The sequence below is a fragment of the Phalacrocorax carbo genome, chromosome 27 (assembly GCF_963921805.1).
Source record: "Phalacrocorax carbo chromosome 27, bPhaCar2.1, whole genome shotgun sequence".
In the NCBI taxonomy this organism is placed as follows: Eukaryota; Metazoa; Chordata; class Aves; order Suliformes; family Phalacrocoracidae; genus Phalacrocorax; species Phalacrocorax carbo.
Genome location: NC_087539.1, coordinates 508,994 through 532,411, shown reverse-complemented (window position 1 = coordinate 532,411; position 23,418 = coordinate 508,994). Strand labels below are relative to the sequence as shown.

Here is a 23,418-nt window from a genome sequence, read left to right as displayed (position 1 = left end):
GGGCACCGTCCCGCCGGGGGCACCGAGGGTCCCTCCCTGCGGCGGGGCGGGGGGCAGTACCGGGAGGGCCTCACCAAAAGCGCGGCCGGGCCCAGCCCCGGGGTGGGGGTGTGGGGGGGGGTGTCTGTCGGTGTGTGGGCTCCCCCCAGCCCCCGGGGAGCCGCCAGCCCGGCGGGCCGCGGCCGGTGCCGGCGTTAGGACCCCGCCTGCGCGGTGCCAGCGCAGATTCCAGGCTGGCTCCCGGGCGTGACGTCAGGCGCGGGCCCGCCTGGCTCCCGGCCCGCCCCGGCCCCTCGCGCTCGGGAAAATGCTGCTCTCGGTGCAGCCGCGCTCCGGCCTCCCCGCCTTCGCCTACAACAAGAGCGGCAAGAAGGTAGGGGGGCCGCCGCCCGCCCCCCCCCCCCCCACCCCGGGCCGCCCGCCCGCCGCCAGGCCCGGCCCGGCCCGCCGGGCTGCGGCGCGGCCGCGGGACCCCCGGCCCGGAGCACCCCCCGGGCCCCGCCGCGGGGGGGGGAGCCGCGCCGCGGGGGCGGGCGGGGGCGTGGGGGGGACGCACGCCGCCGCCGCGGGGACCCCCGTGCCCTCCCCGGGGGTTGGCCGTTGCGGGGTGGGGGGGGGGCACAGGCATGGCGAGGCCGTGTGTGTGTCCCCCCCCCCGGCTGCGGGGACAGGCCCGGAGCCCGGGGGGACAGCCCTGGATACAGGGGGAGAGCCGGGAGCGATGGTGGGGGGGGACGCACGCTGGGGTCCTCAGCGGGCCTGTGGGGGTGTTGGGGGGGTCGGGGGGACACCTGGGACCAGCCCCCACCGGGGCAGGGGTCAGGGCGGGACACCCGGGTGAGCCACGACCCCCCGCCCTGGCCGGGGTCGGGGGGGGGGGCTGCGCACCCACCCACCCTGTGCCTCAGTTTCCTTTCCTGGGGGGTGGGCTGCGGTCACCCCGTGTGCTGGCCCCACACACAGCACAGGCCCCAGCACAGGGGGGGACAGCCCAGGCGAGGGGCTCCGTGGCCCCACGCAGGGCATGACGGCCCCCACAGACACCTGTCCACGCTTGCACACGCGTGTGCAACGCACACACATCTGCCCTGCACGAGCACAGACCCCCATGCCTGGCTGTGCCCCCACCATGGGGTAACAGCCCCACACGGACTGGGCAGGCTCTTGCACGCGTGCTCCCCCCCCGCACACAGACCAGCCCTGGGACACGCACGTGTGGGGGGCACCGCACACGCACACGCATGTGAACTGTGCCTGCTTGTGTGCAGGGTGTGCACCCACACGCGTGTGCGCCTACATGTGTGCGCACAGCCGTGCCTGCTTGTGCCAGGGGGGTCCCTGTGGGTCCCGGATAAGGGACCCCACGCAGGCAGGCGACCCCCAGCCCCGTTCCCGGTGGGTGAGGGAGGGTCACCCCATCCCCATCCCCCCCAACCAGGGCCCGGGGACGGACAGCACGAGCTGCAGCAGAGCCTGGGCTTGGGGGGCCATGGGGCTGGGGAGCCGGGGTGACGTGGGGACGTGGGGCCGCCCCTGGGGATGGGGGGACCCAGAGAGGGGGACAGAGACCCGGGGGGGCCCGGGTGTGGGGGCGGCCGCGGGTGATTCATTTTTTCACGTTGACATCAGGCCCGGAGGTTTCCCAGCCGGCGCCGCCTCCGGCCACCGGCCAAGGGGCCCCGGGGATGGGCGCTGGCCCTGGGGCCGTGTCGGACCGGGGGTCCCTTGGCCGGGGGGGGGGGGCGGCCCAGGATGGGCAGGATCCGGCCCTAGGCTTTGCTGGGGTCTTCGGCTGTCCTCGCTGCACCGGCACGCGTGTCCCCTGGGGGACCAGGATGTGGGGGGGGGGCTGCAGCAAAGCTGCGGCAGGTGCTGACCCCTGCCCCCCAGCAGCCCTATGTGCCACCGGCGCAGCCGCTGGGCCCCCCCAGCCCCAGCCCCGCCGGGGGGGCCGCGGACCAGCTCAGCAAGACCAACCTCTACATCCGGGGGCTGCACCCCAGCACCACGGACCAGGACCTCGTCAAGCTCTGCCAGCCGTGAGTGGGGCCGGGACCCCCCCTGGGGACTGGGGTTCCACTGCCCCCAGCCCAGAGCCCCACTGTAGGGGGGCTGGGGGCTGTGCTGGGCACTGACCCCCTCTCTTCCCCCCAGCTATGGGAAGATCGTCTCCACCAAAGCCATCCTGGACAAGACAACCAACAAATGCAAAGGTTGGGGAGGGGCCGTGGGGCCAGGGTGGGGGGCCGTGTGCTCTGGGGGCCCCACTCACCACTGGCCCCCCCCACCCAGGCTACGGCTTCGTCGACTTCGACAGCCCCATGGCAGCCCAGAAGGCTGTGACAGCGCTCAAGGCCAGCGGGGTGCAGGCGCAGATGGCCAAGGTACAGCATGGCCCCTCAGGACCCCCCTGACACCCAGAGCCCCCCCTGGAACCCCCACTGGGTGCTGTGGGGCCTGGCCAGCCCCCTGACCCCCTCCACAGCAACAGGAGCAGGACCCCACCAACCTCTACATCTCGAACCTGCCGCTGGGGGTGGACGAGCAGGAGCTGGAGGCGCTGCTGAAGCCCTTTGGGCAGGTGGTCTCGACCCGGATCCTGCGGGACCCCCACGGGGCCAGCCGTGGTGTGGGCTTCGCACGGTAAGTGGGGGGACACAGAGGGACACAGAGGGAGGGGCTCTGCTGCAGGCTGAGGGGTGCCTGGGGCTGCGTGGGGTGCATGGAGCAATGGATGGGGCTGGGGGTGCCCAGGAGGACAGGGGGGTGCTTGGGGCTGCGTGGGGCCGGGGGGGCTGCACGGGCCCGGGGGCAGCCAGGATGGCCCCGTGTGTGGCCCCCGCCCCATTCCCGCTCCCCACAGGATGGAGTCCACGGAGAAGTGTGAGGCTGTCATCACCCACTTCAATGGGAAGTACATCAAGATGCCCCCGGGGGCGCCAGGTGGGCTGAGGGGGCCCTGGGGGGCTGGGGGGGGCCGGGGGCTGGCTGATGGCACTGACGGCTCCTCCCCGCAGCCCCCCCGGACCCGCTGCTCTGCAAGTTTGCGGACGGGGGGCAGAAGAAGCGGCAGAGCCAGGGCAAGTTTGTGCCCAACGGGAGAGCCTGGGCCCGGGACAGCGACGCGGTGAGGGGGGACCAGGGGGCGGGGGGCGGTGTGGGGAGGGGGTCCTGCTGGGGGGCAGACCCCACAGCTGCTGGGGGGAGCAGTGGGGCAGCGCTGATCCTTTTGCCCCCGCAGGGCACTGTGACCTTGGCCTATGACCCTGCGACGGCGCTGCAGAACGGGTGGGTGCCCTGGGCCCCCCCAGGCCCCAGCGGGGCGGGGGCTGCCGGCCGCGCCCCCCCCGCCCCTGACCCCCCGCCCTACAGGTTCTACCCGGCGCCCTACGGCCTGGCCCCCAGCCGGATGATCGCCCCCACGGCCCTGGCCCCCTACCTGCCCTCCCCCGTCTCCTCCTACCAGGTACAGGGGCGGAGGGCTGTGGGGGGTCCTGAGGGGATGGGGGTCCCCACAGGGCAGGGGGTGCTCAGGGGAGCCCCCACCCACTCCCACCTGGCTGCTGCTGCAGGTCCACGGCCCCGCCTGGATGCACCAGTCCTACCTCGTGCAGCCCACGGTGAGCATGGGTGGAGTGGGTGTGGGGGCCCCACCCGCTGCCCCACCCACTCCCTGCCAGCATCCCTGCCCCACTACACCCCACCCTCTGCAGCTTTGCCCCGCCCACTTTGTACATGCTGGCCAGTGGCGACAGCCCCGCCCACAGCCCCACCCACAGCCCCGCCCCACAGCCCCACCCTGCCCCTCCCTGGGCCCTGTCCCGTGTCCCCCCCATGGCCGCACAGTCCCGTGTCCCCGGTGCCCACGGCACCCTTGGCCCTGCGCAGCCCCTCCACCCCCCCGGACCCGTGTCCCCGTGTGTCCCCATGTGTCCCCACGGCCCTGGTGTTCCCCCCCCCCCCCCCCCTTCACCGCCCCGCAGCCCCCCTCCCTCCGCGGCCCCACGGCCCGGGCTGATGGAGCCGTGCAGGGCGCGGTGCTGGCCCCTGCTGTGGACCACGCCGTCCCCCTCCAGCCCTCCGTGGTGGCCCCCCTGGCCCAGCAGCTCGGCCACCTCTCGCTGGGAAGTGCTGGCACGGTAAGACCCCCTCCCCATGCCCTAACCGCCCCCCCCCCGCCCCTCCCCCTCCGGCCCCGTCCCATCCCACTGATGCCACCGCTCTCCCCAGTACGTGCCTGCTGCCACCGCTGTCCCCGGAGCCTTCATCCCGCCGTACCCGCCGGTGCCGCCCGCCCTCCCGCTGGAGGTGAGTGCTGTGGGGGGCTCGGGGAGGGGGCGCGGGGGGGGTTGGGGGCCCAGGCTCTGCTAACGCCTCCCCGCAGGACGGCAGCGCCGCCCCGAGCCACGGCCCCATTGAGTCGCCATCCGAGCCCGGCGCCTTCCCCTACCCCTACCCCAAGTAGCGGTGGGGGGGGGCTGGCCCGAGGGACCCTGTGCCCGCCAGCTGCTGGGGAGGGGCTGTGCCGGGACCCCTGCCCGGCACTGCCCCTCCCCCCTCCCCCCCCCCATTGCCACCGTCGCCTCGGGAAGGACCCGCACCCCAGCCGGGGTCCCTGAGCCTGGGGAGGGGGGGGTGGGGGTCCCCGTGTCAGGGGTCCTGCTGCTCCCATGGTGTCTTGCTGCCCCCTGTCCAGGCAGGCCCCTCCCCCACCCGCCCCGGAGGGCTTTTTTCTCCTCCTGCATTTTGTAAAAAACTAAAAGGAAAAAAAAAAAAGGAAAATATGACAAACGCCGCCCCTGGGGGGGGGGCTGGGAGTGCCCAGCCACCCCCCCTCCTCGTGCTTCCAGGGCCCGTGGCCCCCGCCAGCCCCTCCCCCAGCCACGGTGCCCCCCGTGCCTTCTGCTGCCCGGTCCGGCCGGTGCCCCCGGGTCGGGGACTGGGGGCGGGGGGGTGGTGGTGGATCCCCCCCCCACCCCGTGGGGATCCAGTCTCTGGGCACCAGCCCCCCCCGCAGGGCCGGGGGTGCTGTGCCCCTCCCCGCCCCCGCAGCCATTCCTGCCCCCGTGGGTATGGGCCGGGGCTCTGCATGCTGCCCCCCGCCCCGGCCTGGGAGGGGGCAGGACAAGTGCAATAACCCCCCCGCCACCCCCCCCCCCACCCCGCCCCCCACGGGCACCCCGAGGGTCGACCAGGCACTTTAGCATCCCCCTGCCCAGGGCTGCGGTGGCCCCAGTCCCCGTGTGCCCCCCCCCCCCCCCCACGCAGTGACAATCAGGGGGTCCCGCAGGGGCGGCTCTTGCAACCAAAGATTGAGGGAGTCGTGGGGCGGGGAGGGGCGCTGAGCTGCCCCGGCCCCCCGGCTTTGCGACCCCTGCGCCGTGGGTCTGTCTGTCCGTCCTTCCGTCCCACCCTGTGGGGGGCGGGGGGGAGCCATCCCCCACTTGCTTCCAGCTCTGGGGCCAGCTGTGCCCCCCCCCCAGCCCCCAGCTCTGCCCAGGGCCTCCCGGTTCTTCCAGCTCCTGCCGTGCAGTGGAGTCCCCAGCCCTGCCATGGGGTAGTGGGGCCCCCCCGGTTTCCCCATGGGGCCGAGGGCCCCCCCCCCGCGGGGCAGTGGGGACCCCCCCCACACCACACATCTACCTCACCCCACAGCTCGGTGTGTGCCCAGCCCAGGCCTGGGGGGTCGGGGGGCTGCAGCCCTTCGCCCCTGGCCTGGGGTGACGCCACCACCCCGGTTTCCAGCCATCACCCACCTCTCCCGTTGCTGCTACTGCCCGGCCCCCCACACCACCACCCCCGGCCCCACCCCCGGGCACAGCCCCTTTGGTTGGGGGGCATGGCCCCCCCCCGAGGAAGGAACCAAAGAGGGAGACCTGCAGATGGCCCCCTTGGGGGCCGGTGGGCGCTGGGAGCCCCTGTGCTGAGCCCCCACCCCACTGTGCGGGGGGGGGGGCTGAGCACTGGGGCCCTGCCTGCCCTGGGGGGGCCTGAGCTGAAGAGGCAAAGCCGTGGCCCCCTCCTGTCCCCCCCTTTAATTTATACGTAGCGCATTTTGTACAGGTTTTTAAGTTGCTTTTTTTTAAAATCTCGAGAGGTTTCTAGTTTTGTATTTCTTCTTCCTGCTTCCGCGCTCAGCCCCCCCCCCCCCCCCCGACAGCTCCCCCCACTTCGAGGTTGGTTTTTTTTTGTTTTTAAATAAAAAGGCAAGAAAAGCAAATGCCTCTGTCTTGGGGCGGGGGGGAGGGGAATCCTCACAGCCCCCCACTGCTCAGGGTCCCCCAAAGCATCCCCCCCCCCAGCTCAGGGCTCCTTGCAGCCCCTGCCTCACCCCGCCCCCCCCCCCGCCCCTCCCCAGCCTCCCGCTCCCACAGAGGGCTCGGACCAGCGTGTGTCTATCAAACGTGAGTTGTTTATTCTCGTACGCGACACGCAGGGTCCTACAGCTTGTGGGGACATCAACAGGCAACGGAGAGGAGGGCTAGAGTCCGCCTTTCCTCCTTTAAACCTTATTAAAAATGAGATTGGTCCTAAAAATATAGAAAGAAATAAATTTAAATTCACAAAACCTGTACATTATCAAAAAGTCACTAAAACGACACGGCTGGTTATAGAAAAGGCGGCCGGCGGGCTGGAAGGGGCCGCAGCCGGGGGGGGCTCGATGCTCCCGGTGGTGCCGCAGCCCCCCCGGCCAGGGGGGCACCGAGGCTGGGCGGGGGGGGGCAAAGAGAACGGCCCCCTGCCCTGGTGGGGGCTGCGGGGGGGGCGGGTGCCGGCCATGGGGAGGGCCTTTGGGGGTGCAGGGGTAGAGGGGTGTCAAACCAGGGCGGGGCCGGGTGTGTGTGGGGGGAACTTCAACTGAACGAACACGAGAACGATACGGAGACTCCCAAAAAACTTTCCCACGACGGAAAAAAACCTGACGGATCTGAAACATTACTAAAAAACAAACCACAAAAAAAGTTTGTTACAGCGCAGTTATTTAGATAAAATATAAATATTTATGCGTAATATAAAGTCAGTTCAAATAGACTTCAAATCCACCTCTTATTTCAAAGCAAAAAAATAAAATAAAATAAAAAGTTTCTGAGGTTATTTGATAGAAAAAAGGCTACTTTGAGAGACGGGGGGGGGGCGGGGGGCGCGGCCGGGGCCCCTCCTGCCCAGGTAGGTGAGTTGTTTTCAGTGCTCTGTGGGGCCGGGGGGGACGTGCCCGGGGCCCCCCCGCAGCCCCGCAAGCCGCCGAACCCCCCAGAGCGAGTACCCGTAATATCCTGGCCGGGGGGGCTGGGGGGCCCCGGCCCCTCCCTGACCGCCCACTGCGAGGGGGGGAACCCAGGGGAAGGGGAGGGACCCCCGTGCCCACTCAGGCCCCTGCCAGCCGGGGGGGGCCCCCTCCCCACCCGGTACAACCCCCCTGACCCTGCAGGGGTCTGGGGGAAAAACACCCACCTGAGGCTTCAAGTCCATGTTGGGGGGGGTGGGGTGGGGGGGCGAGGGGCCGGGGCCCCCCCGGGGCCTGCAGTAGCATCCCTGAGGGATCCCAGTCGGGGGCGTGGGGGCGGCCAGGACCCCGGCACAGCCCCGGGGGTCCTCGTGCCATGGGGAGGGGGGGGCCGGGCTCTTCCTGAGACGTGGAGGCAGGGAAAGGGGCTGCCGGGGCCCCCCCGCCCTCCCCAGTATGGTCCCTGGAGCCAGGTGGGGAGGGGCCGGCGCCTGCCCCGGCCGTGGGCAGGGGGTCCGAGGGCAGCAGGGGCTGCACCGAGGGCCCCCCCTCCCCGTAAAGTGTCTGCGCGGGCGGGGGGGGTCCCGGCCGGGGCGGGGGCGGCGAGGCGGGGGGGTCTAAGTCCACTTTACTGGCCGTTAATGCATGTAGACGCTGCACAGGAGTGCTCGGACACATTCACTACGAACTATTGCTATTATTAAATATTCCCAGCGGGGAGGATTCGCTTCTGTTTGTTGGGGGGGGGGGGGGGGGGGGGGGGGAGCGGGGGGGGCTGTTTCTGTTCTTAATTAGAAAATAAAATTTAAAAGAAAGAAAGAAAAAAAACACCTCTTTTTTTTTTTCTTTTTGGCTTACACAGTCTGTGAGTTTGTGGTGCTGGGGTGGGGGTGGGGGGGGTCCGGGCAGAGGGGGGGTCCGGGCAGCGGGAAGGGGCCGTGGGCGCCCACTACGGGGCAGGGGCCCGTTCGCGCCGGCCGGGGGGGCCCCCCACGCGGGATCAGCAGGCAGCGAGATCAGCTCCAGAGGAGTCAGTTCTTGGGGGGCGCGGGGGGACCCCAGCCCCGGGCGGGGGGCGCCGTCCCGCCCCGCTCACGGGTTAGTAGCGTGTTTTCCCTGATAAAACTCCTCCCACCGGCTCTCGAAAAACTTGCGCATGGCGTGCCCGGCCTTGCCCACGTCCGAGTCGTCCTCGTTGAAGGTCTGGCAGTTGTCGAACACCAGCATGGCGTCGGCCGCAAACTCCTCTGAGGTCGAGTACCTGCGGGCAGGAGGGCGCTCAGTGGCGGCCGGGGACCCCGCTGGCCCCTGAGAGACCCCCAGGGCGCCCACTCACCTGCCCCGCAGCAGCCGCGTGCGCATGGTGGCAAAGTCCATGGGGTTCTTGATGATCTTGCGGTAGCCGGGGACCAGGCGGGGGTTGACGGGCTCCAGGAAGGGCCAGGCGTCCTCGTGCGACTCCATCTCCATCAGGATGATCCTGGAGAAGGGGCGGGGGGCGCAGCAGGGTCAGGGGGAACCCCTGGGGACGTGGCCCCGGCTGCCCCGCGCCCCCCGGGCCCCACTCACTCGCAGAAGGTCAGGTCGCTGGGCTGGCCCCGCAGCGTCGCGCCCCTCCGCTTGGTGGGGGACAGCCCCTCGCCTGCGTAGCGGGGCACGGGCAGCCCCTCGCGGCGGCGCAAGGCCGGCCGGCGCCGCGGGCTCTCCTCCTCCTCCGCGAGGCTCCCCCCAAAGAGACACCCCCGTTTCCGCTTCTTGCCTCGCCGGGGTGAGACGGGGTCCCGGTACTCACCCGCCTGCAGGGAGGGTGTGGGGGTCACCACCGGAGCCTGGGGTCAGCGCTGGCCCCAGCGGGTGGGGAGCTGCCCCATGACCTACCCGGGAGACGCAGACAGAGCAGAACCAGTCGCCCTCGGGCACCTCCGTCATCTTGGGCCGGTGGCAGTAGAGGTGGCAGCCGCGGTCGCAGCCGTCACACAGCAGCAGGTGCTCATCGTCGTCCCCGCGCCGGCACACCAGGCAGGTCTGTGGGGACGGGGGTCAGCCGCGCCGCTGCGGGGGTCGCTGCCACCCCAGGGCGCCCGGCGCTGGCAGGGGGCTCTCGCCCCTCCCGCCCGGCGGTGCGGCATGGGCTCTCACCACTCTGTTGACCGACTTCTCCCAGGCGATGGACTTCTCCAGCTGGTAGATGCAGAGGGAGACCTGGGCTGCGCTGCGGCACCGCTCCAGCGTCTGCCGCCACGTCCGGATCCGGGGCGTGATCTCGTAGGCTCTGCGGTGGGGAGACGGTGCTCAGCCAGAGCCGCTTGCGTCCTGGCGGCGCAGCTCGGGGGGGCGCGGGGCTCACATCTCAGTGGGGCCCAGGCTCAGCTCCTCCGGGCTGCTCAGCACGGCCTTCTCCACCACCACCTCGTGCAGGGGCCAGAGCGGCTCCTTCAGGTAGCGCCGCTCCACGTTCTGCTCCAGCGCCGCCAGCCGCAGCACCGCCAGGTCCAGGGGGTTGGTGCGCTCCCGGCACAGCGGCAGCCCGTCCCGCCGGCTCCGGACGGTGATGTCTTCCAGGGGCTCCACCTTGTGCTCACAGTACTGCAGGTCATCCCGCGTGGAGTCGGGACTGGGGCACGTCCAGCCCTGCGGGAGAAACGGGCTCAGGGCGGGCGTCTGGCGGGGGCTACAGCACTGCGGGGTCCGGCCCGGCACCTACCCGGATCTGCAGGTCTGCCATCAGCACGCGCTGCTCCAGCTCCTCCACCCACTGCAGGACGGAGAGGTCTGTCTCGTAGGCTCTCTCCATCACCGACCACTGGGCCAGGGCTTCCTGAGACACGGTGGCGCTGGCCGCTTCGGGGCGCGGGTGGAAGATGGGGTCTGGGGGCAGAGCATGGGCTCAGCGGGGGGGACGGGCAGCAGCCCCCCGACGCCGGCCCGCGCGGGCAGCCCTTACCCGTGGTGGCGCGCAGGCAGACCTCCCGCAGGAACTCCTTGTGCTTGGTGAGGTGCTTGTGCAGCGCCTTCTCCCGGATGCCCCGCGGGTGCAGCGCACGAGCCACCGCCTCCAGCTCCTCGGGGTCCTGCAGCCACCACCAGCCGCTCTGCATCTCTGCAAGGCAGCACCGCAGTGCTCAGCGCCCCGCTGCGGGCACCGGCATCCCCTGCCCCGGGGGTCCCGGGGCTGGGCTGGGCTCTCACCAGGAGGAACAGGCTGTTCTGTCAGCTGAGTCAAGTACTTCTGTTCAATCTGCTTGAAGAATTTGGTAGGGGGCCGCCCTCGGCGCTTGGGCTGCCCCGGCAGGTCCTGGAGCTTCTCCAGGCTGCCCCGGCTCCTGGGGCAGGCGCCGTGGGCCCTGGGGCCGGCGTGCACCGGCGTGGAAGCGAGCAGGGGAGCCGTGGGGTCATCCGTGGGGAGGCCGTTCAGCTGGTGGGGACAGAGTGCATCAGTAGGGCCAGATATGCACCCCCCAAAGCTCCCGACCCTACGGCCCCCGATACAGCAGCCCCCCGGCCCTGTAGCTGTTTCGACCCAGAAGGTTGGAGAGCATCCCCCAGCCCTGCGGTGTCCAGGGCCCAGGCAGAGGGTCCCACCCTGCTTCCCCCAACCACCCAGGGACGTTCCCCTGCAATACGGTCCCCATGGGCTGGGGCTGAAGTGCTGGGCGCAGCCCCTCTGGCCCCACGCACGCACCTGCCTGGCTGAGCCCTTGGGCAGCTCGCCACGGGGATGGCCACGGGGCTGTGCAGCCGCTCGCAGCGAGGGCTCGGCTGAGGAGGTAGCAAGGGGGGCTCGGTCATCACAGGGTGTCCGGGGCAGCAGGTTGAACCAGGGCCCCCGCTTTTCCACAGCCTCTGGGGCACTCTCCTCCTCTTCCTCCTCCTCTTCCTCTTCCACAGGGTCCGATGGGGCCTCAAGCGGTGGGAGCCCCGTGTCCCCCTTGCCGGGGCTGCTGTCCGGGGTGAGGACGGAGTCCTTCAGTAGGGATGACTGCGTCTGGCTCAGCCAGGAGAGGAAGGCGGACTGGCTGAGGTCATGTTGGCTCTGTCCCAGGGCCACCGACTCCTCCAGGACCCCGTTGACGGGGGGTGGTCTGGGCCCGCAGTGCTGCGGCAGCTCCTCTTTGCTCTTCCGGGGCCGGCCACGGGAGCGCGAGGCCGTGCAGTTCGTCCGGCTGGGAATGGGCACATCCACTGGCTCCTCCTTCACCAGGGAGACTTGGGGGGACACCTTCTTCTCTGGAGGCTCCTGGGGTGCTGTCTCAGCCACTGCAAGGGGAGGAGGGGGAGGTGAGATGCGAGTCCTCTCCCAGCCAAGAGATTCCCCCCCAAGAAGGCCCTTCCCAGCTCACCCTCTGCTCCCTCCACGAAGATGCCGCCCAGGTGGGGCAGGACCCAGTACCGCCGCCGGTACCGGTCCTGGCCCAGAGAAGCCGCCCGCAGCATCTGCGAGGAATGCAGCAGCTTCTTGCGGAAGAACATCTGCCTCTGTGGGGAAGAGGACAGGTGGTGACGGGTCCCGCAGCCCCACAGAGGGGGCTGAGGCCCCAGCCCTCCACCGTCCACTCACCTTGGCCAGCTTCTCGATCTGCCTCTCAAGCTCAGGGATGCTGGATGCAGACGTGTCAGCCTGTGGAAGGGATCAGATCTGTCAGGAAAGCGCGGGCAGGTGTGGAAGAGACCACCGAAGGCAGCGGCCCCACCTCTGCCCCCCTATAAGAAGTGGACCCCGCTGCCACCCCACCTCCTCCTCCCTCCGGGATTTCCGTCCACGGCTCTCCTCCTCCTCCTCCATCTCCAGGCCCATCTCCTCCGTCAGGCGGGAGCTGCGCCGGCGCCGCCCGTCCTCCAGGCCCGTGATCTCCGACTCGGGACGGCCCGTCTTCTTGGCCAGGGCGACCTTCAACCTGCCGAGACACAGCAGAGGCACCCGCTGCCGGCCCCGCTGCCTGCGCCCACGCCCACCCTGCTCCCCGGCAGGCCGGGGCGCGCGGCCACACCGCAGCACCGGAAAAGTCACCCCAACGTCTCCCAGTCCCGGGATGTGGGAGAGAAGGTGCAGATGCCACAAGCGGGACCCAGCCGTGCCTGGTGGGGCAGCCCCCTCCCATCCGGCAGGCATGTGGTGCTGCTTGCCACGTGTGTGCAGGCAGCGGCAGCCACGGGCACCCCCCACCCACCCACCTGCGCAGCCGGCCCTCGATGATCCACTTGTTCTTCCTGTAGTTGGACATGTTCTCCAAGGTCTTGTCGATCTCGCTGTAAAGAGACGGGGGCTGGCTGCAGCGGGCAGCCCCACGCAACTCTCCCAGGAAGGAGAGGGACCCGCGCCGGGTGCCAACGTGCCCGCGACGTGCCCGCAGGCAGGAGCGGCCAGGATCAGAGGACGTGCTTGCCCCCGACTCGCACTCACTTGATGATGAGGGCGCTGCTGTTCAGCTCGTTCACCAGGAAGGCCAGGATGGCAGCTTTCTTCTCAGGGGGAAGTGCCTGGAAGGGCTTGGTCCGCAGCCCGTCGCACAGGTCCTCGCCCGCCCCGTACGCCATCAGGAAGCAGCGCAGGATCTCAGAGACGGTGTCGCGGTTCAGGCTGATCTCCGACACCTTTTCCCCCAGGATCTTCAGGGACTGGGCAGAGCAGAGGTGGGGTTGGGGAGCCCCCTCCTGCCCCCACGGGGGGTGCACCAGGAGGGGAAAAAAAAAAAGAAGGGGAGGAGGCCAGCACCCCACAAGATGGGAAAACCAGGGCCAGGAAACTGAGTGGGAACGAGCCCAGGGGTGTCCCAGGTAGCCAGGCAGGGCCGCCTGCCTGCTGCACTCCAGGCCCCTGCGGCAGGACAGACGTGGGAGCACCCCGAGGGCTGCCAGGGGCCGGGAGCTGGCTAGATGCAGGGAAAGGGTGCAGGAGGCTGCAGCAAGAGCAGCACCTCCCAAATCTGGGCTTCCCTGTCCCAAACCTGCAGCAGGCGGGGCCTCTTGGGCACCAACTCCCCCACCCTGGCCAGGAAAGGGGACGGGGCAGGGGCAGGGGAACAGGCTCACCTGGCAGTAGGGTGGCAGCCCAGGGTCGTACAGCGCAGCCTGCAGCAGCCGCACCAGTAGGTCCTGCACCTCGCCCGCGCTGTCGCCCACCCCCAGCAGCCCCTCCTGCAGCGTGCACAGGCTAGGCACGTCCTTGGCCGGGTCAAAGCCCAGGACCTTGCCGTAGCTCTGGAGGAACTCCACGACCGTCAGGCAGTTGGAGAAGGCGCGGCTGGGCAGGACGAGGCCCGGGATGCGGGAGAAGGCTGGCAGGGGCTGCAGGGAAGGAGAGGGGACAGTCAGGACTGGTAAAGCTCTGGGCAGGCTGCTTGCTCACCAGCTTGGCCCAGCCAAGCCCCCCGCGTCCCAGCCGACCTGGTGGTCCCCCAGGCACATGTCCTCCGTGGGCTTCTTCATCTCCTCCAGGATGAGCTGCTGCCGCTGCCGCTCCTCCAAGCGCCGCTGGGCCAGAAGGCCCTTGTCCGCCTTCCGAGCACCTTTGCCCTTCTTCTCCTTGGGCCGTGCTTTGTCCTTGCCCTTCTCCGGTTTGCCCTTCTTCTCCTTGGCCTGAGGACAGACACCGGGACGCATGGGAGGAGCGGTTCCATCTCTTGCTCCCTTCTTGGCCCCTTCATACCCTGTGAACTCACCTTGGACTTCTTCTTGGCCTCCTTCGCTCTGGGGGCTTTGGCTTCCTGCTTCTGCTTGTTCTTGGCCTGGAAGGGACAAGACCAGCTCAGGGACCTGGTGGCCTTCCCACACCAGGGGAGCCCCTACTCCAGACCTAGAGGGGCCCCAGAGCCACCCTGAGCCCCACACAGCTGCTCGTACCTTCCGCCTCATTTTCTTCTTGATTTTGCTCATCTTCAGCTTGTCCTCGTCACTGAGCACCTCTGCGAGAGCGGAGAGGGAGGGTAGTGATGGGCCAGCTGTTGGGGGCCCACCAGAGCTAGGCTGCGGGGGGCTGCACCAGCCACCCTGAGCCAGTGGGGCCAGGCAGGGGGTACCTTGGGCTTCCAGCCTCTTCAGCAGCCTCGCGTCTGTCTTGCTCAGCAAGTCGACCATCTTGACCTTGGGAGGCCGGCCCCGGCCACGCTTTGCAGCCGGTGGCTCCTTGGGCTTGGCCTTTTCGGCGTTGCGGGGTCGCCCGCGCTTGCCTGTGATGGCCTGGATGCGCGAGGGGATCTCCTCGGGGCTCAGCTTCACCCACTGCAGACCCTGCGGCACAAATCCGGGTCACCTCCCGCAGCACAGCGTGGCAGGGACAGGGCGGCTCAGCTGCCCCCCACCCACCTCCGGCGTGTCCCGCTCCTCATAGAAGTCTCCCACCGGCATGCGGGGGCTGAAGCTGAAGTGCTCACGCCGGACGTCCTGCACCACGTTCCTGCTCAGATACTGGGGGGAGGAGGAGGAGGAGGAAGGCTGTGAGGGTGGCTCAGTGCTCTGGACTCCATAGCTCCTGGCTCATAGCAGTGTCTGCCTGCTGCAGCTGGGGGCTCTGGCAGAGCTGGGGGGGCCTGTGGCAGAGCGGTACCGTGGGTCGCCCCCCACCCCACTCTCCCCAGGGACTGTACCTTGATGACCTCCGGGAACTGCTTCATCCTCTTCCCACAGGGCCCGTAGTACCAGGTCTCGCCCTGCCAGCGGTGGTTCCCCTTCTTGATCCGCACCTCCCGCCTCCACCTGGGCACAAGGAGCCTCAGCCCGGTGCCGCGGGGCGGCTGCAGGGCAGGACGGAGGGACGGGGACGGCACCACCTACCCATGCTGCAGGGGAAAGCGCACCTCCTCCTGGGTGGCGATGCGCCGGCGGGGGACATCACCTGCGAGAGAGGGGACGGGACGCTGGGCTCAGGTGCGCTGGCTGCAGGGGGGCACCCACAGGGGCTCTCGGCCTTACCTGCTGCCGAGGTGCTTAGCGGGGCAGGCTCTTCGCTCTCTCCTCGCGCAGCTGAAGTCTCCAGACAGCTGTCGGCAGCCTCTTTCTCCTCCTCCTCCTCTTCCTCCGGAGACGGGGCCGGGGACTCCGCCTCCAGCGGAGGGTCAAGCTCCAGGGACCCCGACTCCTCCGGCCCCACGTGGCTGTTGCTGTTCAGGTCGACGCTGCCGTCTGCGGGCCCAAGGTCAGGGACGTCACCGCCGAGCACAGCCGCCTTCCTGCTCCCCCCATGACATCAGAGAGCCCACGCCTGTCCCACGGGGGATGTGGCTGCGCACCCTCTCCCTGAGCTGGCCGGGGGCACCCAACGGTGCGGAGGAAACCCCCCCAGGGGCTCATGCCCAGCCAGGGGCAGGCGCCCATGCTGGCACACCATTCTCCCCCTGTGGGGTTCCCCCCAGCACCGGCCGCGGCTCGCCGGTGTGGGCGCTGGCACGCGTGGGGTCCCCGCTCTGCCCGGACACAAATGTGCTGTGGCAGCCGCGGAGGCAGAACAAGGCCGGCAGGGCGGCCATCCCCGCTCCGCCGGGGGCCAGCTGGCGCGGGCGGCGAGCAGTCAGCCCCGGGCACCGGCCGGTCCCGCCGCGGCACGTACCGTGCAGGGTGGGCGGCGAGCTGGGGCCGGCGAGCAGCGGGGCAGGCGGGGGGCCGGCGGGCAGCAGGCTGAAGGGGCCAGCGGCGTGGAGGGGGGGGCTGGCAGTGCAGCGCAGGCTGGGCAGGTCGGGGGGCTCCTCCAGGGGGGACTTGTCGCTCATCAGCTGCGAGTCGTCCATCGCGTAGAGGTCCCCGGTGCCAGGGTCTGGGGAGGGGGTGAGCACCAGGACCTGGGCTGGGGGCACGCAGACCCACATCTCTGCTCCCGAGGGGTGGCCGAGCACAGTGGGCATGGGGTGCGGCCGGGCCCCCCCTGGCCGAAAAGGTGCCGGCAGAAGAGGGGTTAAGGGGTTTCGGCGCCCCCAGCCACGCCCCCTCCTCTGGGAAGTGGAGGAGCCCAAAATGGCCGTGGTGGTGGCGGTGATGTTCACCAGCGCGGAAGTTCAGGCGCTGAGTAACAGCCTCGTCACGGAGCTGGGAAGGAAGGGAAGGAAGGGAGCGCGGAGGAGGCTGGCGCGGGAGGGACGCGGCAGGGACACGGGCCCGCCCCGCCCGCCAGCGCCTGCCCAGGGCTGCCTGCCCGCCCAGGCCGCAGGAGGAGGCTTCCGCCATCACCACCGCCACCGCCCGCTGCCCGGAGGGGACCGAGCGGGGCTGGGCGCTGCCCCCGTGGGCACAGGCGGCGGCCGGGCCAGGGCAGCGCGGGGGACGGCCATGCCAGCCGGGTGCAGGCAGCTGCCCGTGCTGCCCAGCAGGGCCCCAACGCGCCCCCCCAGCCCAGTGGGGCTGTAGCCTCCCTACCTCTGGCCAGGGACTCGAAGGGCTCCAGGGGGTCTTCGCTCAGGATGTGGGCGTCCTCCAGCTGAGGGGCGATGGGCGACGCGTCCCCCAAGCAGCCGCTGCCCGTGCTGGGGGCCAGGACGGGCCCCTCCTGCCCGAGCGGCACCACGCCGGGGGCAGACCCGTTGTAGCCGCAGATCTTCAAGTCTAAAGGGAACAACCGACTGAAAACAGAGCCTGTAGCAGCAGGACACGATGGTGACAGAGCCCGGGGCCTGGCCACCCCCGCCCTGGGGTATCAATCGGCACGAGCTGCTGCCATTCCCAAGGCCTGCCCCCGGCACCCAGCCACCCCGGGGCTCGCGCACACACCACGCGGGGGTGAACATCGCTCTGCCAGCAGCGACGCCGCGGGCTCTGCCCGGCCTGGTTTAACGAGATCCCAGCACCAATTCTGAGTCATGACAGGCCAAACCCCGGCTGGGACATGGGGCAGGTGGGTCAGAGGGGCTGGGCCTCCCTGGGGAGCGCGATGCCCAACCCCACCATCCACCATCCCAGCTCAGGAGCCAGCGCCTGTCTGTCGGGGCTGCGGTGCCCCAGCCCGGGGCTCTGCCCGCCCGCACCGGCAGTGCCGGGCTCCTACCTGGCTGCTCCTCCTCCAGCTCCATGCTGCCCACCAGCCCACCCCCGTTCTCCGCGATGGCAGAGGGGATCTCTTTGGCTGCGGTGTTGGCATCTCCCTCGCCGTCGCTCGGCTCCTCTGGCGGGCCTGGTGGCAGCGAGAAGGGCGGACTGCCGGAGCCCAGCATGGGGGAGGGCTGGGTGGCCGTGTAGAAGCTGGCCGGCCCGTTCTGCATCAGCTCAAAGCTCTGGTCATGGAAGGAGTCGTACAGCTCCTGCGAGTCGAAGTTCAGCCCCATGGGGCCGGGGGTGCCATTGCCCCAGAACTCCTGCCCAGCCCCCTGCAGGTTAGTGCTGTGCCCCGGGGACGCCGGCCGGGACCCCCCGGCGACGCCGTTGAGCGGGAACTGTCCGAGGCCGGAGAGCGGGGGTGCGGCGGGGCTGCTGTCCTTGAGGCCGCCGGCAGGCGGGTATGGCGCGTAGTCCCAGAGGCAGTCGTAGGTGCGGAGGGGCGGTGTGCCGGCGGGCGGCGAGCTGGGGGTGAAGGTCCCTGAAGTACTGGGGTGAGATACAGTAGAGAAGCCATTGACATTCATGCCCCCGTTCAGACCTGCGAGGAAGCCAGAGGAGAGACAGATGGGTCAGTGGTGTGGCAGGGGTGTTTCTCAGCACCCTCCCTCCCACGGAGCCAGCCAGGCCCCACCAGCGGTGGACAAGAAGGTTTGAGGACAGACAGACAACTTGCCCAGCACTCATTGAGCCCCCTGCCCCACCGCTGCCCACCCTCGCCCCAGCATGACTGCTGCCTGCACCTAGACAGAGCTGGAAATTCAGACCCCAGAGACCCCCCCCCCAGTGCAGCTCCCTGCTGGCAACACCGGCTGCGCCACGGGGCTTCGCTGGTGTCAGGCTGAGAGCCGCAGGATGCCGGGGATTAGCCGAGCGCTTGGCAGGGCTGTGCCAGATCAGCTGACCGGCCAAATCCACACGGAGACCCCATTCTGGCATGGCTGCTTTTCTAGGCCAAGGCGATGGCAGGCAAGCGACAGACCCCCGGCCCCAGCCCTGTGTGCAGGGAGATGCCGCCAGCTGTGCCACCACGGCTCCTCTCTCCCCTCGACCCCAGCTGGGCTGCGCTGGCTCCGCGGGGGCACTTACTTTTCCCTTGTGGGGGGAAGCTGAGCGGGGAGCTGTGGGCGAAGGGGCTGTCCCCTGAGGCAGGCGTGGGTTTCGGTCCTGAGGCAGCGGGTGCAGAGGAAAGGCCAGTGAAGTTAAAATGGTTGTTTGTTTCCATTTCTGCAGAGGAGAGAAAAAGCACCAGGGTCAACCGCTGGCGGGGACCAGGGCTGCCAGTCCAACAAGTGCCACCCGCCACCAAGGCCCGCAGGGAGGGTGGGGACCCTCCACTCCCGCGCTGGGGCAGAGCTGCTCCCTGTGACAGGGAGTCTGGGGAAGCACCGGATCCCCAGCCCAGGGCAGGGTGAGCTCCTGACCCAGAGCTTGACGGAAACACGGCAGGGCTGGGGAGGGCAAGGAGTGATGGCAAAACCTCCCCGGGCCCCCAGCGATGATGCTGCCTCTGCCACGAACCAGCCCAGGCCTGGCAGCCCCAGCAGGACGAGCTGCCACCTGCACGAGCACAGCTCGTCACCACGCTCCAGCGTCCCCAGGGACGGCCGTCACTGAGAAACCCCGCTTGCCGCCCGCCCGCGCTTCTTCCCACATTAAACTCAAGCTCTCGGCTCCCTGGCGCCGCCATGCCAGGGCCCCAGCTCGGGGCGAGACCGCGGGAGCTCCGGCAGGCTCACAGCTGGTGGAGCTGTGGGGGCTGTTTCCCACCAAAGCACTGGCCCCCCCAGAGCAGCCCTGTGACCCCACATGGCGTCGGCACAGCCCGGATCTCCCTGGGGAACGCTGCACTCCTGGCACAGAAACGCCTCTGCGGTGACAGCCAGTGCCCCCGCTGCAGCCACGATCCCCCCCCAGCCAGGGACCTGAGCCCCATCCCCCCCAGGCACAGCTCTGGGGACGCTTCTGTGGCAGCCACCCGAGACAGGATCCCGGCTGGCCTCGTGTCACAGCCGGGAGCAAGCAGGAGCCGGTGCCCCGGGGCTGGCTCGGCACGGCCCAGGGACAGGCAGGAGCCGCTGGTGACCTTCGCCACCCAGGAGGAGCAAATGCTCCCTGCAAACCAGAGGCCCATGAGGAGGGCTCCCGGTGTGGATGGGACCCTGCTGTGCCACTGGCATGGCTGGCAGCCACCCAAAGGGGTCCCAGCACATGGGACAGGGGAGCAGATGGCGTGGGGGAGCCGAGGCCCTGCAAGCCCAGCAGATGAGACGGGAACCCCGGTGCTGGCAGGGACACCCCACAGGGCTGCCACAGCTGGCGTCTCCCTGTCCTGCTGTGCACGTTGAACCTGCCATTGGCCGAGGCAGCAACGGCTCCACCGACCTCTCCGGGAGGGCCAATGCTGCCACACACTCGGCCGATGCAACGCCTCAGCAGCAGCTTGTAGCACGGCCCATGTCGAAACCCAGGCGGGGATTTCATCACACCCTTGCCCGCATCGGCCGGTGCCCCGGCAGGGGCAGGAGGGCCGGGGCTGCCAAGCGCTCTCCCGGCTGGCCGGGGACACGGGTGATTCATGCGCCAGAGAAACCCGTATGGGCGGTGACGCAGCTGCCACACACACGTCGCTCCCAGACATCCCAGGGTGGCCCTGCAGCCACCCCCCCCCCACAACCCGTGAGCTGGGGGCTGGTGCAGCCCTGCCTCTGCCCCGACCCCAGCCGGGAGCCCCCAGTCATCGTGGGGAAACCGGCCACAGGGTGGCTGAAAAAAAGAAAAAGCCTTTCCGGTCCCACCCCGCATGCGATGCGCCAGCCGGGAACGCCGCTGCCGGCGTTTGGAGGTCAGAGGAGGCAGCAAAGGGACACACCAGAACTGGACAGGTGGCGGCCGCAGGTCAGCGCCGCAGACTGGGATGGGCTGGGAGCACGCCAGGCACGGGGAGGGGGCCAGAGAGGAGTCAGCCGCAGGGAGCATGGCCAGGAGAGAAGTGCCATGGCCGAGAGGGAAGAATAAAAGCCAGTAAGGTGGGAATTAACTACAGGGAGGGCAGAGGGGCTGGGAGAGGGAGGGCAGAGGGGCTGGGAGAGGGGAGGCCGGCCAGGTAGGAGCGGCTCAATCACAGGGCCAGGTTCCAGCTGTGGCAGCACCATCCGTGCCGGCTGCAGGGAGCAGCTGCCCCAGGATGGGGACCGGGGGCTGCGGCACGGCCACACGTGCCAGCTCGCCCTTGCTCTGGGGACAAACGGGGCCCAGCCCTGGTGTGGAGACACCCTGGGCCCTGCGGGTGCTGGAGCCGCCCTCGGCATCACTGGGAGCCCAGCCAGCGCTGGGCGCGGTGTGGGCAGAGGCTGTTGCCTCCTGCCCGGTGCTGGGGCTCCTGCCCGCCGCGGCCCCGCTCCCCCTACCAGGCAGCACGTGACTGAGCACAGAGCCACAAACTGGGCCATGGCACGTAACCGGAGCTGGCCGCGAGCAGGCGAGGTGAGGAGGGCGAGGGCCGGGGACGCGGCCAGCCCTGGGGATGCACCAGCAGCGGGACGGAAGCCTCGGGCCCGGTGGCACTGCCAGGGTCTCACCGGCAGCGATGAGGTGGGTGCGCGGGGGCTGCTCCCCGGCTCCCACCGGAGCAGGCAGAGCCAACATGGCAGCGCCCACTCGCCCCGGTGTTAAAGCCCCAACCTGGCGGCGGCAGCAGCACCCACCAGTACCCGGCCCGGGCTCACCGCGCTCCCGACGGCTGCGGGTGCCAGGCGGGGACACGGGCACTGGCAGGTGGGGACCGTCCCCCGGAGTCGGGGGGTACCCAGAGCTCCGGGCCTGGGGGGGCCGTCGGTGACGCTCCGCCGGTGCCGGTCCCCTGGCGGGGAGGTCGGCCCCCCCCGGCCCGGCAGCACCGGCAGCCAGACGCGACCTGATTAAAAAGGACGTTTCAAAAACAACGAGACGCAACAACCGGCTGCCATTTCCCGGCCACTTCCTGCGGGGGGACGGACACGGCCCCGGGACCGGCCCCCCCGCCCGCGGCACCGCACCCGGCGGGGTCCCCCCCGCTCCCTGCGGCAAGGACACCCCCCCCACCCCCCGCCAAGCCCAGCCCCCCCCCCCGCCGGGTCTCGCCCCGCCCCCACCCGCCTCCGCAGGGGGGTCCCGGGGTGGGGGGGGGCGGCGGAACCCAACGGGTGGGGGTGGGTGGGTGGGAAGTGGGGGCACGGACAGGGGATGGAGGTGGGCGAGCTTCCTTCTGCGTCCGGGACGGGAAAGCAGGGGGCACCGCACCGGCCGCAGAGGAGGGGGCCCGGGCTCCCTGCGGCTCGGGGCCTGGAGGCCTCTGCGAGAGGGGAGCGGAGGTTCACCGGGGGCCAGTGGGGAGGGGGGGTCTCGCAGGGCACCGGGATGCAGGGGGGGGAAGAAGAGGGGGGGAGGAGTGTCTCACCGAGGTCGGGAAAGCGGGAGGGTGGAGGTCTCGCCGGGGCCGCCCCGGGCCCCCCGCGCCGGGCCCCAACCGCCACCCCACCCCGGCCGTTAACGGCCGCCCCGTACCGCTACCCCCCGCCCCGACCCCGCACCTGGCAGGCGGCGGCGCGGGCCCGGCGGGTGCCCCGGGCCCGGCTCAGGCGGCGCGGGGCGGGACGCGGCTCCGCATGGCGCGGCCCCTCCGCGCACCGGGCCGGGCCGGGCCGGGCCGCAGCGCACCGGGCCGGCCGAGCGGAGCCGAGCCCAGCCGAGCCGAGCCGAGCCAGCGGCGCAGGGCAGGAAGCGCCTCGCGCCGCCGGGCGGTCCCAGCCCCGCCCCCCCGCGCGCACGTCACCGCCGCCGCGATGGCGTCACCGGGAGCGGCGCCGCGCGTCACCGGGGGCGGGCCGCGCGCCCACGTGGGAGGGGATCCCCGCCCCCGGAGGGGTCAGGGCGGGGGGAATCCCCACGCGGGGCCGCCTCCCCCCCCACCCTCCGCTTCCCCCGGGACCGCCCCCCCCCCCCCCCGCTTCCCGTTTCGCGTGTGTCCCGTCCGTTCCCCCCCCCCGCAGCTCCGGAGAACGGCGGCGCCGCGCGGGGCAGGGGCGGCCGGGACGGCCGCGGGCCGGGACCCCGCCGGTCCCGGGCGCTCCCCGGCTCGGCGCCACCGCAGGGACACCGGCAACCCCCCCTCGCCGCCCCCGGGCTGCCCCGGCCCCCGGGATCCCCGGTGACGTCACGCGGCACCGGCCGGGCCGCGCTGCGCAGGGACCGGGGCCGCCTGCGGGTACCGGGGCGACGGGGGGAGAAGGGGATCCCCGTGCGGCCCCTGGGGAGGGGGGCGGAATCGCTGCCCGGTGCGGCGGCAGGGGTCCCGGTCCGGAGGGGGGGTGTCCCGGTACCTAACCGGTGGTCCCGGTGCACAGCCGCGGGTGCCGGTGACACCCGCCCAGCCCCGCGGGGATCCCGGTGCGGCCCGGTGTATCTGGGGGGGGGGGGGGGGGGGGGTCCGTGTCTCCGGGCCCCGTCCCGCGCGTTGCGTACCTGGGGGCGGCGGTGCCGGCCCGGCGCCAGCCCCGGAGCGGTGCCGTGCCGGTGCCGGGCGGCGGCGCAGGTGCTCCCGGCCCCGCGTGATGTCAGCGCCGCCGCCGCCCCCTCCGCCGCACGGGACGCGCCGCCATTTAAAGGGACCGCGGCCCTTCGCGGCGGGGGTCGGGGGCGCGGCTGGGGGGACCCCCGCAACGGGGCCGCTCCACGCCCCCCCTCCCCCCACCCCGCGGCTGCAGCCCTTGTGGAGACACCCCCGCGGGACTCCCGGGACCTTCCGCTCCCCACCCCACCGGGTAGCCCCCGGTGGAGGGGCTCGGCCCAGCCCCGCGGCAGCGGAGGTGGTGGTGTGTCTCAGGTGCCCCCGGGGCGGGGCACGGCCGGGGCCGGTGCTGGAGCCCCGCGGCGGGGAGGGCCGGGCCGGCACGGCCCCCCGGGACCCCGCGGACAAAGCCACAGCTGGCAGGGCCACGGCTGCTCTTTGTGCTGCAAAATGGTGGAGCCAGAACGGGGGGGGGGGTTTGGGGTGGTGGCCAGGGCCAGACAACGGGACCAGCATCTGCCGCCCCCCCGCCACCTCCATAACCAGCCCCTGCCCCAGCATGGGGGGATCCCTCCCCACTCCCAGGGACCCCCCAGGGCCGAGGGGCCCCGCACTGCTGGTGGTAGTTGAG

General features: G+C 70.9%; 2 protein-coding genes across 4 annotated transcripts; one reads left to right on the top strand and one right to left on the bottom strand.

Moving 5' to 3' along the window:
- Positions 1-162: 162 nt before the first annotated feature.
- On the top strand, positions 163-8,003 carry RBMS2 (RNA binding motif single stranded interacting protein 2). Of its 3 annotated transcripts, XM_064474592.1 has the most exons (13): positions 219-373; positions 1,891-2,039; positions 2,155-2,213; positions 2,293-2,384; positions 2,486-2,643; positions 2,864-2,943; positions 3,018-3,127; positions 3,242-3,288; positions 3,373-3,466; positions 3,573-3,620; positions 4,032-4,139; positions 4,231-4,308; positions 4,385-8,003. In XM_064474592.1, exons 1-13 carry the CDS (start codon positions 308-310, stop codon positions 4,463-4,465), a joined length of 1,170 nt encoding a protein of 389 aa, XP_064330662.1. In that variant the 5' UTR covers positions 219-307; the 3' UTR covers positions 4,466-8,003. The 3 variants fall into 3 exon arrangements, with proteins under 3 accessions (XP_064330661.1, XP_064330660.1, XP_064330662.1); XM_064474591.1 differs by having other exon boundaries at positions 163-373; positions 1,894-2,039; positions 3,242-3,466; XM_064474590.1 differs by having other exon boundaries at positions 183-373; positions 3,242-3,466.
- Positions 8,004-8,044: 41 nt separating this feature from the next.
- Positions 8,045-21,995, bottom strand: BAZ2A (bromodomain adjacent to zinc finger domain 2A). Its single transcript, XM_064474589.1, has 29 exons — positions 21,811-21,995; positions 18,329-18,466; positions 17,193-17,780; positions 16,568-16,753; positions 15,768-15,971; positions 15,134-15,343; positions 14,996-15,056; positions 14,809-14,917; positions 14,528-14,629; positions 14,242-14,452; positions 14,066-14,127; positions 13,885-13,950; positions 13,610-13,801; positions 13,256-13,510; positions 12,627-12,841; positions 12,398-12,472; positions 11,958-12,120; positions 11,784-11,843; positions 11,566-11,701; positions 10,908-11,482; positions 10,415-10,640; positions 10,170-10,325; positions 9,930-10,093; positions 9,573-9,856; positions 9,365-9,497; positions 9,104-9,250; positions 8,795-9,021; positions 8,562-8,705; positions 8,045-8,486 (listed from the first exon to the last, which is right to left on the bottom strand). Exons 2-29 carry the CDS (start codon positions 18,462-18,464, stop codon positions 8,318-8,320), a joined length of 5,256 nt encoding a protein of 1,751 aa, XP_064330659.1. The 5' UTR covers positions 18,465-18,466; positions 21,811-21,995; the 3' UTR covers positions 8,045-8,317.
- Positions 21,996-23,418: the final 1,423 nt, after the last annotated feature.